We start from the raw sequence: 21,299 nt of genomic DNA, 5'->3' as shown, positions 1-21,299 counted from the left end.
TGTTCGGGTTGAGTCTCACAGCTCTCATCAACCTGGTCTCTAGTAGCAGGTGCTGTTTTCAGAGGGATAAGATTGGATAAAGATCATTTAGCAGTTAGAGACAGATATTTTTCTCAGGAGTTGGTGGATTGTGCTCATGTGTTAGCAGTTATAACAGCATTTGAATGGGTTATTATGTCAATGTTGTTTACAGTGTGTTCTGCTGCCCCAAGTGGCCAAAAATCAATCAATGTTAACCCTTTTAAAATCCGAGGAGTTATTCGTTCTTATGGAAATTTATAAAGCTAGAGTCCAGATACTGATATCATACGAAACAAAACAAAAAAATTAGAGCTCTGTGTGATATATACTTTTGAATTTGTATCTCACCTGAAGGACCTTTGTCCCACACCCCTAACAAAGAGGTGGGGGAGTTAGACTGCTGAATGTTGTTGTGTGTGTGACTGGTGATGAAATAATTTGCAAAGGATCCGAAAAATACTGTTTTCTCAAAATAAAAAGATAAAAACATGCAAAATCGTTTTAATTTGTAATCCAAATTACACATATACAAGGATTCAGGATATTAGCATGTCATTTTCCGAGACAACAGCCAAAAGAACAACAAGAGAAAACAATACAATCTGTACATATTTTAGTTTACAGTGAATAGCCAGTTGGAGACTACCAGAGAACACTAAGGCAAACCATCAGCAGACAAAAGAAACATTGCCTTTTTTTGTATTTAATCCACCACAGCAGAGTAAGAACAATTTTTGCTACAAAAACAAGGACTGAAGTCTCCCTTTATTAGCGATCAGCTGCATAAGTTACATTGTGATAAAAGCAAAACAAAAAACAGAAGTTCTATCTAAAGTCTAGCATCACTGTACATGTCTTCTCACAAGCTTTTGAACACCAAACTGGCAAAAATATGTGGCTCTTCTGTACGGCTCTGGGTTTCACCAGTCTGCCTCAAAATCTAAATAAATGTCCATTACTTAAGGATGGTAAAAGAAAATATATCTGGCTTCAGGCCTCCACAGAGGACACACATACAGTCCCTCAATACTGTACGTCTGTGGGAAAAACGTCATAATTAAAGGATGCTGAGGTCAACGTCAAAGTAAACCGTTGTAATGTTAAAAGTCAAAGTAGTGAATGTAAATGCTGCATTAGCATTGCAAGTATGAAATACTGACAAGTAAAGCAAATCCCAAGTGTTTAAATGCTGCCTGCCACTGGTCCACTGGCAGACTGACAGGACATTGATCCCCTTTTGCTATTAATTTTACCATATTAATGCCAATGAACAATCCCAAATGACATTGTGTAATTGCCTGCCTCACCGTAGTTGTTGCTTGTTATGCAAATGATTTTGTATCTGACTGGTGGAAGTACTCAGCATCTTTATTTACCTCAAGTCAAATGTTAGCTGGTATTTGGTTAGCACCCCAACAGGGGCGTGGCCATAATGTAGAAGGAACGTACCAGGATGGGTTGCTCTCGTATAAATAAACCATTACCCCTGATCAAATACTCCTTGGCCAATTTGAAGACCAGTGCAGCTATAATGATGATGAGTTGATACTGTTTTTGTTACCTGCACATATTGCATGTTACAGCAGTAGGCTTTGGCAGACATGTGTTGTTTACATTTGGTAATATAGAGCTGGAGATGGAGTTGTGTGCTCGTTTATTCCTTAGGTGTATTGACTACAGAAATCAATGTAAACAAACCTTCCAGCTGTGTTGATCATGACACAGATGCTCTGTATTAGTCACTTGAAGTCGTTCTGTGAGATTACCTCACAATGTGTGCAACTCTGTGCTTTTGCGTGGCAACTTAACATGGATGTGTCTTTATGTGATATCGACAGCCATACCATGCTTGTGAGAAAAAGTCAGGGTTCATACTAACAGATTTAGAAGCACCTATAGTGGTTATTTGCACAGTACATGTATATGAAATCAATGTGATTCAACTTGTTGTGTATTTCTTTTATGGAAGTTGAGGTCGGCCAAACACTACTCTTACTCTCTTTCTGCAAAGAGAGGTTTGTCTTTCTTTTATCTGCACAACATAAATGGAAATCATATGTCATCACTTTATCTTGCACCACTTTGCTTTTCTACTTTATCATCTGGCAAATAGGCTCCAATACATCCTATTAACATTTCCCATTTGTGAAAGTGCTGCAAGGACATAACCACAATATTTAAACTGCACTAAAAATACCTTTCGCTGCTTGTAATAACCTCCTAGGTTTGTAAATAATTGAATTTGTTGTGCAACTAAATGTGCAGGATTATCTGAGAAGAGAGATATAAAAACAGGGGAGGCATTCTTCAGAGCACTTCCATCAAAGCTTAGACATGATGTTGGAGGAGGAACATCAGTGTGGGGGACGCGGAGAGGATATCAAATATTCAGATTTTGGCCGGCTTTGTTAACACGGGCAGTCAGTCACATTAACTCCAGGGCAGAACGCTGTTTATGCTGGCAGGAAAAGGTGGAAAGGTGTTCCATCGCGTTATACTTGGAACAGCCAAGATTAAGCTTCAGCGATCGTGAGTACGTAACTAAATGATGTAGAATATGTACACTTCATTGAGAGCTGCACACCCAGAGCTGTACAGTAGAGCCATGTTTTTGCTGGCAGGATCCTCCATTGTCTCATAACATAACCTTTTATAGTGTCCATCCAGTGTGTTTGTGGAAATGACTCACACACTCTTACACACATACAGGTAACGGGGTGCAATGCAAACACACACACGGTCATTATCATGGCAAAGTGCTCCTCCAGCTGCCGTCGCAAAACATCGGGAGCTTTAAAGCAGAGTCGAGACTGAACACAATCGAAAAAGAAAAAATGTACAAAAAGGCACATTTGACCCCAGTGCTCCTGTACTGTGAGATTCAAGTGTTAAGTGAGCGTCTGTAGCATGGCTGTTGTAGCTCTTTAGAGACAGCATCCCTCTCTGAGCGCACTCGTCTGGCTGCTCACATTGTGTTAGCATAAGGGATAACATCATACTGTCTGTTAGCCTGAATGCTATCCGGTGCCAGGCCTTGCTCGGCAAGGAGTCAGAATGGTCCCTAGTGTCGCCCACCTTCGTCAGCGAGCTGTCTCTTGGTAATACTGAAGTGCAGATCCATAACTCATGTTCACCGATTATCCTCTTTCCTTTAACCCCACCCACCCAACCTGAGCTTAGGATGGGGTGTGGAGGGTGCTTGTTTGGGGTGCTAATACTCCCCTCCGCCATAGAGGTCGGCCAGTTTGCGGAAGCGGGGCCCCCAGTCTCCGAGGTAGTCATAGTCCTGGTCGCTGCAGCTGGAGGAGGAGTGCAGGGAGCTGAGGGAGCCGGCGGTGGAGCCGCTGCCCTCGTAGTCAAACACCAGCAGGGAGTCGTATGGGGGGGCGGTGGGGTCGTTGTCTGCCGCCTTCAGGCCCTGGAGAGAAACAACAGGGTTAGGAGGGTTACTTTAAAACATGTATTGAATTGCAACGGCTCCCGCAGCGTCAGGTCTGAAAGCACCAGACTCAGGGACAGCTTCACCCCACAGGCCATGAGACTATTAAACACCTGGACTCTTTAAAGAACATCCATAAACATTCATCTGTTTGCATCTATCTAATACATCATATTCCATTTACTTATATAGACTCTTCTGCATGCTGGCTCTCATCTGTGTCACAAGTGATCAAGCCATCAGCCTGATGAGCCACACCTGGGTGGCTTGGATAAAGAGCCCAAAACCATCCCACACTGTGGCTCTCACTTTAGAACACAGCTGCTGTTTTGGTACACATATCCCACACCCCACAGTACATGCAAACACACCTGATGACTGACATCCACATTTGTTTTAGGTTTGCTAAGTGTTGTTATATTGTGAATAAATAAGTATTTTGTTACATGTAAACTGGTCTTCCATCTGTGTGCCGCCTATGAGCCGAGCTGAAACAAATGGGACGATCCCGGACGAGCGCCCATCTGTTACTTTTGGGTTACCTCAATATCAAATGCAATGCAAATAAATAAAAGAGATAAGAAATATCAATAGGATGGCTTTAACTCAGAATAATGTAACCTTAGAAAAGAAGAAACAACATATTCAAGACCAAAAATGTGTCCTCTGCTGAGAGATTGTATTGATAGGAAAAGGTGCCTTTCATTGAGCATATACTACAGTTGAAAAAAGCAGAAATAACATCTGAGCTGACAGAGAAAAGCTCTGTTTTAGTTTAATTCATACAGTTAAGCTCACCCACTTATTGTATGAACATATAGGTTCACCTACTGAATAAAAAAAGGACTAAGCAGATTCAAGCAGTAGGCTTATATATGTACACAAAGCATCAGCCTACAGAACAGTACAGTTTACAAAGAATACATTATACTTTTTTTTTTTAACTATAAGTAAAACTGTCACCCTGCTAGCAATGCACACTTTAGAAATATAACAGTAATCTGATAACGTCTTTTTTGCATGTAACTGTAAGGGAATACAGTAAATATTTTTGGCATCCTGATTATGTAATCCAGTTACATGTAATCTGATAATCCCTAGTTTGGAAAATAAGGCCACTGTTGGTTACGGTGACTGCACATCACCAGCTGTTCAAAGTGCTGCAGATGAAAGATTCACACACATCCTGCGTTTGATGTGTGATAGAGCATTCACAGCAGACTTCTGTTATTCTGTGAGTTCCATCCTCATCACTTCGTTTTTTTTTTTTTAAATCAATATGTGATTCTTCAAAAAATCACATACATAAAATGAAAACACAGAACCAAAAGCAATACATACATACACAGAGAACAACTACATTACATTAAAGAAAAATCACAATAATACATTAAATTGGTACATACATACAACAAGGGCACTTGAATACATCACCAACCATCCAGTTCTCCAGTAATAAGACCGTATTTCTGCAGAGGATATCAGTCATTTGAACATATTACCCTGCCCCAGGTTCGTTCAGTAATTGAGATAGGTTGTTGTTCTTGGTATAAAACGTCCCCAGACCTTCTGGAACAGCTTTTGTTTGTCTTTGAGAATGGAAGTAATCTTTTCTAAAGGCAGACATTCCGTAAAAAGTTCCGTAAACCACTGTGCAATAAATGTTAAAGTAATCACTCTTTTTTAGGGATGTCCCGATCACCTTTTTTTGCTCCCGATCCGATTCCGATCATTTGATTTTGACAATCTGCCGATACAGATTTTTCCCACTCTTGACCTGACCATCAACATCGGCACCTCTGTTGTTTCCCCGACTCAGACTGCAAGGAATCTGGGTGTGATCCTAGATAACAAACTGTCCTTCACTGCAAACATCGCTGCTACAACCCGCTGCTGCAGATACACGCTTTACAACATCAGGAGGATACGTCCCCAGCTGACCCAGAAAGTGATGCAGGTTCTGGTCCAGGCTCTCGTCACCTCACGCCTAGACTACTGCACCTCCCTCCTGGCTGGTCTACCTGCATGTGCCATCCGACCTCTGCAGCTCATCCAGAATGCAGCGGCTCGTCTGGTCTTCAACCTTCCTACATTTTCCCACACCACGCCGCTCCTCCGCTCCCTCCACTGGCTTCCGGTAACTGCTAGAATCCACTTCAAGACACTGGTACTTGCCTACCATTTTTTAACCTCCTGCCAGACACCAATCTTATTTTTAACCATAGGGTTGGATGTCTTTTTTTTAGGGTTTTTAGGGTTGTCAGAATATAGATAAGTGGGAAGTGGGAGCTTTAAGGAGCAAGATTCAACATCCCTCCACGCCGGAGGCCCCTCCTCTGTGTAGTAAAACATCAATGTTCTCAGTTGAGCTGCCCAGTAGAAGGTTTGACCATCTATCAACTGATTTGGAAATAGACGCTATAATCGGGTTGTAGTTAGAGTTCACAATATCTTCCAATTTGGGAACAGTCTGAATACCTAAATAAGTAAAAGTATTTACTGTTCTAAAATGACCAGCATGTTTGGGTGGGTTAGACCTTTCCTCCGAGTTAAGGAGCATTATGGAGGATTTTGAATTATTTACTTTGTAACCAGATATACGGTTAAACCCTTTAATCAGATCCATAAGGGCTGGTACAGAATTCTCCAGATTTCTAAGGAAGAGAATCGCGTCATCTGCGTAAAGAGCTATTCGATGGTCAAACCCTCTCACATTTATGCCTGTAATCATTGTATGCTCTCTCACAGCAATAGCAAATGGTTCAATTGCGATTAAAAATAGAAAGGGGGATAAAGGACAACCTTGTCTACAGCCCCTACCGATCCTTATCGGCTTTGATATGATGTTATTGGTAATTAGTTCTACATACGGGTCATTGTATACAAGTTTTACCCAGTTACAAAAATTCTCCCTAAAACCAAAACGGTCAAGAAGTTCAAACAAATAGGACCATTCCACCCTGTCGAAAGCTTTCTCAGCATCTAATGCCAAGAGAGCTGTATCTGGCGCCCCCTTTTGGTCATGTAAAATGTTCAAAACCCGTCTCACATTGTGAAATCCCTGACGTCCAGCGCCATATAGATAGAAGAGTTGCGACAGCGGAAGTCCAAAATACTTGATCGTCACATGGTTCATGGTCTCAATGTCGAGTAAAGCTGCTGCAGAGCCACTATTTCAAGTATACTACGTCATCGAGTGGCGCCGAAGGACTGTTTAAATGCCCAGTATTCGGCGCCACTCGATGACTTGAAATAGTGGCTCTGCAGCAGCTTTACTCGACATTAGGTGCATCTCACTTCGGTTAAATGGATTCCTTGCGTCCCTCACTTGCGTCGTTTCCCTGCAACTTCCTCCCACCAGGGAAGCATGGAGAGACGCAAGGAAACCACGAGAAGCAGGGAAATGAGTTTTAAGAGCAATGGGACGTTGTTTCCTCCGGAGTGTCACGTGAAGCGACGTCTGTTTGTGATGACGCCGCACAGCTGATGTCTGACAGCAGCCAGATCAGTGCACATCCTGCATCGTCCAATCAGTGAGCGATACGCAGTAAGGGGGCGGGGCGAGTGTCTGAGGATTTCACCGGAGGATGGTCTGGTAGTTCCTCGATTATCGCTCCTCCGTTATCACTCCTCGATCCTCCGGCAAAAATAAGGCCACTGGGACGGTACTCAAGATGGCGCAGACAAATACACTTCCGGTGATACAGAGCCCGAGGAGCGAGGAAATGAAAAATAACCGAAGTGAGACGCACCCATTGAGAAATGGCCCCTGATCGTTCCCGGAAGTTCATGGCGGGCCATTTGAATGCATTAATAACAGGAGATAGAACTGTGATTTTTTTTAGTGGTCAATAAAGGTTTTGATTTGCAATATTTATACAACATATCGATATGTGTATGTAGTTACATCAATAACTTTTTTTTTTTTAAATGTAAAAGTCGCTAATATTTGAGGTTTAAGATAAAATAAGAAGTACTTTATTGATACCATTTGGGGAAATGTTTGCATTGCAGCAGCAAAAGACAAGGCATTGTACATTAGAGAAGTTAAAAGACTAGAATTAAACAATCGAAAATGTAAACATCTTAAATAGAAATAAAATAGCATTAAAAAAGTAGAAAATATACATAGATAGTGTGAACAGCTATCTTACCTGCCTTGTTAACATATACATGTTAGGCTAAAGTTGCCTTGGTTAAAGAGCCTATTGCTGTTTATTGCTTTGAATTCTTTCAAACTAATATTTTCTTCTTAAACTTGTATGGTAGTCAGGAGCATCACATCCTAATGTTTATTGATATATTTAGAGGCAGGAGATGGGAAGGAATGTTTCAAAATTCAGATTAGATTCATTTCTACCATTTCTTTAATTCATGGTGGTTTCAGTAATCCCATGGTAATTGAGGACATAAGTAATCTAAATGACTAATGTAATCGTTATGACTTTCAGAAAGGAAAGGAGACCGACAGGCCAATCAATGATTGTCAACTGACAGCAGAATGAGTTAGCAGTTAGCTGCTGCTTTAGAGGCTGAGATTTCATTATATTGTGCTCTTAATAGTAACAATTATTGGTGTAATTTAGGACAGGGATTTCTAAAATTAATGTTTTCCATGACTTTAATTTTTGACTCTAATAAGAATATTTGTTGTTGTTTTTTTTTAGATTTGGCACTCATAAAATTAATAATCTGACCGCTAATATAAGCCTTAAACGCTTCCCACCTGGTGCTTGCAGAGGTTTCAGAAGTATTAAGCGTAAAATATAGATCAATTTGTTTTCCCAGAAAAGCTATTAGGTCTGAGTCCTGTCACCATTTGTGCCGACATTTCCATTTGGGGGGGATCCCTCAACAGCCCTGGATCTGCATAAACCATACTGTTCGGGGCATGATCCGAAATCAGAACATGCATACATGTATCATACATACAATCCTTAACTTTACAAACCCAACTTGCAGAAACTAAAAAGTAATCAATTCGGGAGTATGTTTTATGAGTATTAGAAAAACAGGAATACATTGACAATCCAGGGCATCCATCCCTCCATATGTCCCTCAAATGTAACTCTTCAATGGATTGGTGAATAATTTCTCTACTTTTGTTGAGAGTCTTGTCTATATGTGAAGATCTATCTTTACCAGGGTCTGAAGTACAATTAAAGTCTCCAGCTATAATGTATTGGCCTTCGAGAGATGCCAAGATAAAAAAACAAGTCATTGAAAACATGTGGGTCATCCTTATTTGGTGCATAAATATTAACCAGATTAAGACATTCTGTATAAAGAGTACCCTGAATTATCAAATACCTTCCCATTTTATCTGCGATTACCTTTGTGACATTTAGTGGAATGGACCTATGTATAAGAGTCATGACCCCTCTCGCTTGGGTAGTAAAAGGAGCTGATTACCTTGCTCAACTCAGATCAGAACGTAGCAGCTAAGAAAAGGATACCAAGAGTGGCCGTATTTTAATGTTCTGTTCCTTGTAGCCCCGTACGCTAATGGGAGCTGGCATGCTAGCCCGTTCTTCGGCCTCATGGCCCTGTTCAACCCGTCATCTCCTCCTCAATTCGCCTGATAAAGGCCTCCACGTCCGCTGGTTTCTCGAAAGTTTGTGTTTTGTCTTTATGTGTCACCAGCAATTTGGCAGGAAGAAGCATGCCGTATCGAATCCCCATGGAGTGAAGTTTCTGCCTCACGGCATCAAATTCCTTCTGCTTCTTGTGTATCCCGGTCGCCAGGTCTGGGTAGAACCGGACCGGCCTATCTTTGTAGAGTAGTTGCTTTTTGGCTCTGACCACTTTCAGCACCGTCATCTTGTCTCTGTCATTCAGAAATGTCATGATCAGTGTTCTCGGGGGAGCATTTGGATCGCTTCTCTGACCAATTGTGTGTGCGCGTATCAGGATTAGCTTGGAGTTTGGCGAGTAGATGTCAAGGGCCTCCGGGATCCACTTTTCCAGAATTAAGCAGGCGTTGTCTCCTTCCGCCTTCTCTGGCATATTTACCAGCCTTAAGTTAAAACTTCCGGACCTTGCTTCCAAGTCGATAACTTTGTCCTCCATTTCTTTGTTTTTACTTTCGAGGCTCTGTACCTTAGCCTGTAGGTGGACGATAGTGTCCTCGGTGCCAGAAATGCGCAACTCTGCACTGTTAACACGTTCCATACATTCTCCGACCTCCTTCCTCAGTCCAGCAATTGCAGCCAATACTCCATCCTGTCTGTTTTTAAGTCTTTGATAGCTTCGAGAATTGGCAAGTTACTTGCTGCTTCATCTCCGGCGTTCCCAACATTCCCTTCCGCCATTGTGTTAGCGTTAGCATTAGCTGTAGCTTCTTCACCCTGTTTGGACAGGCCAAAATCAATTTTCAAGCCATCAGGGTATTCTTAGCAAATGTATTGCTCTCTTTGTCGTAGTAGTTAGTTTGGTTTTATATCAGGATTAATAAGATTGTGCGGAGGAGAAAGAAACACGTCTGTCTAGCGCGCCGCCATACCGGAAGTCCCATCCTCATCACTTCTAAACCAGAGGACATTGTATCAAATATTTGCCAGGCAGGCCACTCGATTTAAAAATGGACACGGCGGGAGATTTTCCACATGACAGCGCAGGATCCAGCACTCTAAGAGTATGTCTGAGAAAAGCAGAATTTATGGTCGAGCGAGCTACAAGAGTCTGACGATATCTTGTGCAGGATTACAGTAATCCTATCATATTTCTATAGGAACTGTATAGTAAAGCTCAGGGTTTATAGAAACCTGTGTTCATGCTTTCATTCCAAAGCAGAGCAGAGTTAGACTTATGTTAAACCCTGAAAACCCGCCTGACCCATCAGAACTTCTGAAAGCAGTTCACTTCCCCAAAGGAACTCAAAATGTCAACCCTCCAATCGGAAGCCAGTCTCTGTAACCTTTACGTTTCTCCTTACTGCAGCCCTCCCTGCACAGGCACAAGTGTGCAGCGATGAGGTTTTTACAGGCTGGTTTAAAGTTCTGCATTTAAAGGACATATTATGCTCTTTTTTTCAGGTTCATACACTACATAAGAATAAATGGCAAAGAAAAAACTGTGTAGAATATGATGTATGCCTACGTGCAACTATAAATAAGAGTTAAGCAAAGAGGGTGTGTGTGTGTGTGTGTGTGTGTGTGTGTGTGTGTGTGTGTGTGTGTGTGTGTGTGTGTGTGTGTGTGTGTGTGTGTGTGTGTGTGTGTGTGTGTGTGTGTGTGTGTGTGTGTGTGTGTGTGTGTGTGTAGGAGTTAGATGGACAGTAGGGAGTTCTGGGGAGAAGGAGGATTATGGAGGAGCATACTGTGAAAGAGAAGAGGATTTGGGTCACATGCTGCCTCTCCAGGAGGAGATTCTGCAGATTACAGCAGAAAACCACTACCAACACACACCGACATACACACACACACACACACACACACATACTCCTTAAAAGTACTAACTCATTTTACAGACGCATACACACAGACGTTTAAGACAGGGTTACACAACAGCTGTGGCCTAGAATGTATAATGTTTTTCCACAATGGACAGGTCAGGGGCCCTGTGTGGGTGGCCCCTAATAAGGAATATTCTGCCACCAGTGTATATATTACAGAATATGTGCATGAATGGACTGCCTACTGATGGAAGTGCTTTGAGTTGTTTCAAAGACAAAAACAAAATCTTAAAAATCCTGCTGTGTGTGTTTTATGCCTCTCGTCTGTGCTGAAAATGGTAAACGGAAATGTTTTGTGGGCAGCGTCTCTTGTCAGAGTGAAGACACTCCTGTCACTCAGAGGGAGGAAGGAATTAACAAGGAGCATCAGCTTGTCATGTCTGCAGGATTAAGCTGTCTCGATCAGCATGCCATGTCTGACAGCTCCCACTCATTATTCATAGCTCTGCTTGGCAGATGTCTTTATGCAGCCTGACCAAAAGACACACACACACATGCATCGGCTGCATGTACAATAATAAGTGTAATGCTTTACACAAGCTTTGAACAGCACTGATGAAAAGCACTGACACGTATTCTAATACAGGCTGAACCCATGTGTGGGAGCATTACTGGAATTTTAGACACAATTATGTCAGTTTGGCCAATTTTCTACATGAACTTTCCCACAAACTCACCAACAGTACCAGCAACTGGACAGATGTGTGGAGTTTCTTTAATATCAGAAGCAGAATGATGAATACTTCATTTATACTATATTTATTTAATTTTAGAATGAAATAAAAAAATATATATACAAAAGAAGTAAGAATGTACAATAAAAGATAAAATAAAATATTCTATAAAAACATATGATTTAAATTAAATGTCCAATAATTGAACAAAGATTGTCCGCTGTTATTTTTATCTCTACAATGCACCGCATCAAAACCACAAAGAGCTGATGAGAAGAGATGAGAGCCAGGTGGAGGCCTCAGACGTGGTGTGATCACATGTCTTACAACATGTGAATGATCCTTAATGACCCCTGCTATGTAATCATTTTGGATATATTTTTTCTTTCAGGAATCTGCGCCCACTTGTTTAACAGCATTTCACAATATGCTTAAATGTAAAGACGTAAAACAATGCCAACAGATATCAGGTTTTGGCTGCCCATAATATTACAACAGCCAAAGTACTGACACTCCAAATAAACACTCATGTTCTCCCTAGAAAAATGATAGCAGCATTCCTGCATTCAAATGTCTGACTAGGACCTTTATTAACATGTTAAACAGAGCTGTTCCTGATAGTTCATTGTAAATCTCTGTTTCTGTTTATCTTTTTTATTTTGGTTCCGAACCTAAACGAAGTAGTTTGGTTAAAGAAAACAGAGGCCGTCCACCCAAACCCAATGTATCGAATAACTAATGTGAAAAGTGAAAAGATTTTTGGTAACCAACCTACATTTTAACCAACTCTGTGGTTCACCCAAGCCTTACAACTGATTTAAGTCCTCTCAACATGATCTTTACACAGGGCATGCCTATGTTCAGCACCAACAGACGACAAAGTAAGCAAGTAGCTTGTGAACTTACAAATGTTGCTAAAATGCATATAGTTAATAATGCTGTTTGCTAACACATTCAAAACATCAGTGAATGCAGCTTAGTTTTTCACCTCGATTGATTCTCGTCTGTTGGCACAAACTTTATATCATTTCCTGTTCCGGCACAACATGTTTTACTTTATTGGGACGGGTGGCGCAGTGGTCTGTGCATCTGATCATCAGATCAAGGGGGGTGCTGGGGAACTCCAGTTCGAAACCCGCCACTGCGTCAGGCCGTTGTGTCCTTGGGCAAGACACTTCACCCGGATTTGCTCCTGTGGGTATTGTCCACAGTACATGTATAATACCAATGTGTACTTGTAAAAGTGCCTCGATGACTTCGAGGCGTGAAGATGGACGGTGTGGCGCAGTGCGCTGTGCAATGATCATCAGATCAAGGGGTGAAACCCGCCGCTGCTGCGTCTGTAAAGCCGTTGTGTCCTTGGGCAAGACACTTCACCTGAACTTGCTCCTGTGGGTATTGTCCACAGTGACCATTGCATGTATAAAAAAATATGTGTAATGTGTATTTTTAAAGCGCTTTGAGCACTGGAAAAGCGCTATAATAAATGCAAGGAAGTATTATTAATTGTCTGTGCAATGTGAACCAACAACACTAGGAAATAGTATTTACTGTAAACTATCGCGTAAGACAAATGGAACACAGTGACACACTGTCCCTTTAAGGAGCTGGTGACTGTTGGATTAACTAAACTCAAAGGATTTACCTCCAGGCAGGTAGCCCGGCTGTGCCAAGCTAATCCTGACCGCTGGCAAAGCTAATTAAGAATTACAGACTCTGCCTCTCACTCCCTCATGTCAGTTTGTTAAACAAAATAGTGTCTGCTGTTAGCGGGCAACCCCCTACCAACCACACATATATCACTGATACCACCCTGATACTGTTTTATTTCATACCAGGGAAACATGTGCCAACAACAGAATGTAATCTGGGCCAACAGATTGTATCTCAGTTATTGAGGATAGACACCATCCTCTTTCCGGTTCAGAACAATGTTTTACTCAAATATATCACCACATAGGTTTAAATTAGGGCCGGGACTTTAACGCGTTAATTAAGATTAATTAATTACACAAAAATTAACGCGTTAAAAACGCATTTTAATCGCACTTTAATCGCACTTATTTTTGCACAGCGGAACGTTTCTCACTGGATGAGTTTCAGGCGTACCGATTATACTGGAGCACCAACTAACGTTCATGACTTAAGCATGGGACTTCAAACAACAACAAACCACGGTGATCAATAGTCAAACATGAACGAACAAGCTGATGAGAACGCTTTGGTCGGCCCCGTGGATGGGACATTTTGTTTTAAAAAACCCGGGGCCATCTAGTATTTAGCTCGGGCAATGAAGCCTCACCTGCTGGTTGCCCGATCGGGCAATCTATTATGCCAGTCTCATGCAGCTCGCGGATCTGGTAATGAGTGACCCGACAGTAAAACTAAACATATCTATAACTAGTTTAGGTAGTTTGAGAGGTCATTAAAATAGCTACGTGTGATATTCTAACCTGAAGTGTGTGTTTTGTTCCGCTCACCGCGGCATGTGATTATGCAGAGCTGCGTCTCGACTCGTCAGCAGCAGCTGATCTCTCTCTCCCGTCAGATTAGACTTCACTCGCGTTTATGTCCATATCGATCAGATCCAGCTAGTTCTAGCTAATGATAGGACTACCTGCTTATTAAAAGACAACTACACAATAAGTGTCGCTATGCAACCGGATGAGGCCACAAAGTATAGCACAGCATTATGCATTTGTTTACATGCCCACCGGAACCCCGAGGCATTACCAACAGATCAACGCACAATCAACCCATACAGGACATCTCTTTCTCCACATTAAGTGTTAGACATTAGAGTTGACTATTCTTGTCTGTCACATACTCTTCTTGTCTGTCACATAAGTGGCGCAACTGAAGCGGTATTGCTCTAAAGGGAAATTATTTTGACCGAAGATATTTAGATTTGCTGGCTAACGGGAACTCTGACGTGTGCTTCGCGGATGCGCTCGGCTCCTCTCGACTGCTGCTCGGGTCTGCTCGGTCAGCTTCCGGATGAGGAGGCATTCGTTCAACCAATTTACAGTAATTAACATTACAAACATTTTTAACAGGGGCCATAATAGTGTAAATAATGTTTGTTTTGGCAGTTATAACTGAATGTAATGTTTTCTACTTTTTTCCATCTGGGAAGGCATTTGCCTTCATCAGATGGAAAGTGTTTTGACCAACAACTTAAGTATTTCTTAAAGCTATGCAGGGCATGCAAGCGAGCAAACACAAACAAGAACAAACAAACAAGTGAAATGAAGAATACAATTGAAATTGTACAATATAATATTGTGGTGATTCATCTTATAATTCAGTCTAGAGAATGCACCAGACAGCATCTAAGACCTGCAAAAATTAAAAAATGTCTAGGGGGAGGCCCCCCAAACCCTTCGTGCCGTTTCGTCCGCATGCATTTTTCAGGGCAATCTCTATTGGGCTCAGGGCCATCTGTAAATTAGCTTAGATGACCCTGTGCTTAAAAATGCGATTTTTAAAAATGCGATTAATTTCGATTAATTAATTACAAAGCCTCTAATTAATTAGATACATTTTTTTAATCGAGTCCCGGCTCTAGTTTAAATTGAGATCAGTCCCACACAAACAGAGACAGTCTGGTCTTTACCTCATGGATGAAGTCTCCAATATCTCCTGGGTGGGGGGCAGCAGAGCGGATGGGGTACTGGTGGTCATGGTGGAGAGGCCTCTCATCCAGTCGTCTGATTCCCACCTTGATGCACTCTGGCTCCAGGGCATCAGGCTGCTGAAGCTGACTCAGGTCGTAGTCCTAAACACACACACAACCAATCATTTACATGTTTCTATTACAGTCAGCAAGTTAAGGTAATGTTATTTATACAGCCACATATCAAAAAGAGTATGTACAGCCCTTCAATTAAATATGAGGACATCTTTCTTGCCTTCCTGTTTGTTACTCAGTAGCAATGTTTTTCAGTGTAGCTGGAAAAAATATCATGATGGAAAACAACTGATTAATGGTAAGAAAAAACTCCTTCAAGGTGAAGCATACTAGCAACATTAAGAGTCTCCCGCATGGTTTAATAATGTGAGACTTCACTTCTATGCAGTGTTCTGAATGCCAATATCAGCCTGCTACCATGCTCACAATGAAACTGTAAGCAGCCTAACATGCACAAGATGACACTATTTGTATGCTTACACAACCCAGTCTCACGGCATTTCGTGTTCACCAACACGATTTTTAATCTATTGATTCGTGTTCACCAACACGATTTGCCCCTTTTTTTCGTGTTGCACAGCACGATTTTAAAAGCAATGTATTTCTACTGCCTGCAGCACGTCTTTTTGTCCGGTCGGGTCGAGGAAGACCGGAAGCTGTGTGGTTCATAAAAACATGTTCTTACTCAATATCAAGCCACAATTATTGATTTTATTTTAAATCATATAATTTCGGACTTTTGTTGCCGCCTGTGAGGAAAATAAATGGGGCTCAGACAATAAATGGGGCTCAGAGCCTCAGAATACGGAAATCTGTATTTTTAAATATTTTTTTCCTTCTAATTCGTTATTCTTTTCAAAATAACACACTGTTATTTACTCACCAATAACACACGCTTTTATTTATTGGTTTAATTCCATAATCTCGGGCTTTTTTGGTGTCCGTCAGGAACTGAATTTCAAAATAAAAATAACCGGAAACAGACGTAGGCCTATAAGGGACATTTCGAGCATCATTGCGATTGTCAACATTTCTGAGTTTAGGATGGCCGAAGACACTACACTACCCATAATCCCCAGCTATCGTTTAGGACTACAGTTCCCGTAAGGTTACGCAGAGCGTCAAACAGCTGTGTGAAATGGAACGAAACCACGCCAGACTATCCAAAACTGGAATCGAACGCCCCCCCAGAACTACACATGCTGGCTATTGTGTTTCGCAAAATGTTCTATGGGACGTCTCTACTGAACGTTTTCGTTTTTCCCACAATTCGAAGTTGCCAGTATTAAACACATTGGTGTTATCAAATGTAAAACATATAATTAATAAATGGGTGAAAATCACTGTCCATAATGCGCAGCATTAATATATAGCATTAATATATACCCACATGACAGCTCATTGATACTTTGTAATTCTACTCCACGACAATTCAGAGGTTAACCTGGTATTTTTACTCCACTGCATTTATTTGAGTTACTTTGCAGATTCTGATTAATGATGTGAAATATAAACAACCCTTAAATCAGACTTTAGTTACACCTGAGTAAAATTCAGGTAAGGTGATTGTCAAGTGCCAACAATCAGGAGAGATATTTGATAGTTGGTGCTTGAGAAGACTAAACATGTATCTGCAATTGACAGAAACGAGTAATAAAGTATATTCATTACTCGTTATTCTCTACTAATAGTTAATTAAAGACTATATATTATGGCTATTTTGCACATCCCTTTCAAGATTTTCAAAGGTTTATTGACATATCATACACAACTACGGTGTAGTTATGCAATGAATGAAACACTTGGGTCACAGGTTCCTCAACAGTGCATTACAAGACATCTATCAATATGTGTGTATACCTCCACCATTAAACTGTCATATTCTGCACATTTCTTATACTATCTACATACATAAGAGTATAATTAATGTGTATAATATCAGTTAAAATAAGTGCTTCAACATAGTTAACATTGCAGGAAAGCAATATATTAGACGTTAAGTACTTTGTCAGGCTTAATATTTATCTGTAGATAGATACCCCCTTTATTTAATGTTTAAATAAAGGTTAATTCGTTTTTCTGTTTTGCACATCCTCCTATTAATATCTTTGTACATCCTTCACTAAACTGTTTTATTGTAGAGATCACTTACAGTATCTTCTTGATTTTTTATATTCTATATTTCTATCACAGACCTTCTACTTTCCCCCTATGAAAGTATGTACTCTTCATATTTTTATTCAAATATTCAAATAATATTTGATGAAAAAAATATTAAGAGTACATTATTGTTTTTATGTGTTATATTATAACACATAAAAACAATAATTCAATAACGTGCTTTAACCACTAGGCGGTGCACACAAGGTACACACAGCCATAATAACTTTGTATTATTAGTGTAGGACACGTTTTATTCATGCTTTCACATAATTTTACAGCGTATTGCTATACTATTTCAGACTCAGTATTTACATTCTTACATTCAAAGAAAATCAGTAATATCTTTAAAAACTACAGTCCTATTCTATCAGCTGTGCACCGTTATGGTGTAAATATAACCTGTGAATTAGATCAAATGTAAAAGTCAGCCGAATTAGTGTTGATACTGCAAGGAGACTTATTGTGTGAAGAGAAATTGAAGATGTTGTTTAATTGTTGAATATATTTATGATCCACGTCAAGTATTCAGTTTCGGCGGCATTTTCTCAGTTCTTCCAAAGGTCTTCTCATCAGGGCTCTCTAAATAAAGAACTACGGCAGATCTGTAATATGTAATGCAGCCGAACCGTGTATTACAATGCCGTTATGTGATGACTTTCAAAGAGAAAAGCAAGAGCACTCGGAATTAAGTATTATTTTATTCTTTTAAAATGTTTTCCGGATTTCATATCATATAAACACCAAATCCCAGCATGCATTGCGGCTAACACATCCAATAAGCGAGCTTAAAACCATAGTTGAGGATCTTGGGTAATCGCTCGAAATGCCTACGTCTGTTTCCGGTTATTTTTATTTTGAAATTCAGTTCCTGACGGACGCCGAAAAAACGCCTAGATTATGGAATTAAACCAATAAATACAAGCAAGGATAATTGAGTGTTATTGGTGAGTAAATAACAGTGTGTTATTTTGAAAAGAATAACAAATTAGAAGGAAAAAAAGATTTAAAAAATACAGATTTCAGTATCCTGAGGCTCTGAGCCCCATTTATTTTCCTCACAGACGGCAACAAAAGTCCGAAATTATACGATTTAAAATAAAAGCAATAACTGTGGCTTGATATTGAGTAAGAACATGTTTTTATGAACCACACAGCTTCCGGTCTTCCTCGACCCGACCGGAGAAAAAGACGTGCTGCAGGCAGTAGACATACATTGCTTTTAAAATCGTGCTGTGCAACACGAAAAAAAGGGGCAAATCGTGATGGTGAACACGAATCAATAGATTAAAAATCGTGTTGGTGAACACGAAATGCCGTGAGACTGGGTTGGCTTACATGCACCGAATGACACTGTTAGCATCATTATGCTCTCACAATGACACCGTTAACATTGAAAGTATGCTAACATGCTGGCAATGACTGTATTAGCATGCTAACCTGCTCACAATGATGCGGAAAGCATGCTAACATGCTCACAATGACACTGAGAGTAGGCTAACATGCATAAAGTCATAAAGAAATGACCTGACTGTAGCGCAATAGGAAATGTCAGTGGATTGATTGATAATTGGAAACAACTGATAATAATCCTACATTCTTCATGACTTCCTATTAATAACGACAATTAATAGTTAACGGCAGGATTTACTAATTATTTGCCTTTATTTCTACATCTTACTGATTATAAATTCAATAATTACTTGATTAATAACAATAACTGAAAACGTAGATATTTCATGGACGATGTGAGTATTATGCACGGGGGCCCCGCACTTTCCTGAACCATTGCTTAAACTTCACACATTACAACATGAAAAAACATTGGGATGCTGTAAATTCAAATGTCAAGCTCAAATACAAATTAATAAAAGCTTTCCAAATCCGAAAAAACCTTTATACTGTAAAAATAACAGGACGGCACCAAAGCTCTTAACACAAAACGTAACTAGGACCACTTGGAACAACATACAAAGACTGACAGTAACTACGTATCCCCCTCTGCTGTAACAACTACCATTTCTCCAACACCTTCTGTTCTAGGAAAGGAATAAACCCCCTCAAATGCTTTTTATTTACCATCCACTTACACCACAGTGCCTCTTTCCCTTTCTCTCACAGTGAGCCTGCCGAGGGGAAGTGTGTGTGTCACGGCCTCTGATCTCTTTGTGTTGAATGAGTCTGGTAGCGTCTGAGTCATTGCAGCAACCATCCAGAAACCTTTTTCTTGCTCTCTGGTCTCCAGGGAAATCGACTAAAGCAGCCTTTTCAAGACATTAACAGCCTGCTGGGGACTGACCTTGGGCTTTGTTCACAACAATGGCGCCCAACAAAATACTTCTCTCACAAGAAAGGATGAGGGCCCTGCAGAGAAAATAAATGCTGCGTGTGTCTTCTTGTATTTCTATACTTACAAAGACCTGATAGAATGATGTTCTTTCAGTCAGGACTTTTTTTACTTCTTTAAGGACTTGATTTAAATAACTACACCAGGAGTAATGCATGTTTGGCCTTTAAAATATTGTTATGTTTGAGAGCATGTTGTAGCGTCTTGAAAAGTATTTCCTTCCACGAGGTAAAGCTATTCAATGAATTCAATTATTTTATTGTTAACTGTATATGATTAGACAAAAGTACTAATTGAATAAGTCTGCACTGCATTACCGTATGACTGTTTATTAACAGCTAAGTGGATGGATTACTAAAATCAGAATCTATTTTCTGCAAGTGGGGTTTCATTATTTATGGCAATTATTGGAAATTAAAGACTCAGGCATGTAGGAAAAGGCGGTTTCATAATTGAAAGCAATGTGGCATGACATGTTAAAGAGGAAATACAGTATCAATTGTCAGGTTCATATTTGTATTGTGTTCCTCTACTGTGACATGCTTAAATGTTCAAAAAAGTTCTTTATTTTTCTCAGCACCTCTTTTCACCCTCTGTCTGGAACCAGAGACCAGTCTAATTGGTCAGTTTGCCAGTTCTGCTGTTATTGGTCAACCACTTAGAGAGGTCCCCTTAGCCTATGACGTGTAATGTGTGTGTCAGCCAATAGTGCGAGTGTTACATTAGGATGTCACTAAGTAAAGGAGACCAACAGAGGCGTTTCAGGCAGGGGGGAGTGTGTAGGGAGAGAAACTCCAGGATTGTAGCCTTTGCAGATCATTTACATGCCCAAAAACCTACATAACACACTACAGGAGAGGGAAAACCCCAAAAAGCCTAATAGGGCCTATTTTGGTGTTCATAGTTGAACGTGCAAAGGACTGCTTTGAACGTTGGAGTTAAAGCACACAACTACTGGACCTCTGCAATACGACACTTGATGGACGCTTGTCTCTGATGGAAAACAATACTTTGAGAGACTTCCTTCTTATTTACATATAGAGATATTAAATGGCCGCCTGTCAGGTGTGTTCAGCTTTAAGCACCTCAGACTCGGCTCTGCTATATTAACACATTGCACAGGTGTGGAAGGTCTTACATTCTCTATGTCAGAGGTCGCGTTAACCGAATATCTTCCGTCTATGACGGATTTTTTTAAACAATGACGGAAAACTCTGAAAGCAGTCCGTCATTATGACGGATTAGAACAAACTCGGAACAGCGCCAAAGTTTCCCCGCAGCGAGTCTCCGGTGATATGCATGCCTGCCAACAAGGAAATTATACCGTTTCCAAACCCAACTTCGCCCTACAAATCATTGAAATGTCTGAGTTTTGGCTGAGTGTAAAGGCCGACGGGTAATACTGAAGTTTGACGGAAATTTTACGATCCTGTCCGTCAAAATGACGGGCAGTGAAAAAGTCTAGCGCAACCTCTGGTCTGATTAGATTTTCATGATTCTTCTACGGGTAGCCT

The 21,299-nt window shown here is 40.5% G+C and overlaps 1 protein-coding gene across 1 annotated transcript in view; it reads right to left on the bottom strand.

Annotated features, from left to right (window-relative positions):
• Window positions 1-494: 494 nt before the first annotated feature.
• The window catches only part of LOC117445615 (cadherin-2-like), a 163,804-nt gene continuing 142,999 nt past the window's right edge, over window positions 495-21,299 (bottom strand). The window contains exons 15-16 of the mRNA XM_034081380.1: window positions 15,204-15,365; window positions 495-3,439 (exon numbers count right to left, since the gene is read on the bottom strand). Coding sequence (XP_033937271.1) covers window positions 3,233-3,439; window positions 15,204-15,365 — 369 coding nt within the window. The 3' untranslated portion in view covers window positions 495-3,232. The remainder of the gene's footprint in view (window positions 3,440-15,203; window positions 15,366-21,299) is intronic.

The sequence above is a fragment of the Pseudochaenichthys georgianus genome, chromosome 4 (assembly GCF_902827115.2).
Source record: "Pseudochaenichthys georgianus chromosome 4, fPseGeo1.2, whole genome shotgun sequence".
Classification (NCBI taxonomy): Eukaryota; Metazoa; Chordata; class Actinopteri; order Perciformes; family Channichthyidae; genus Pseudochaenichthys; species Pseudochaenichthys georgianus.
Note: the sequence above shows the minus strand (reverse complement) of the source record. Positions and strands in the feature narration are given on the sequence as shown.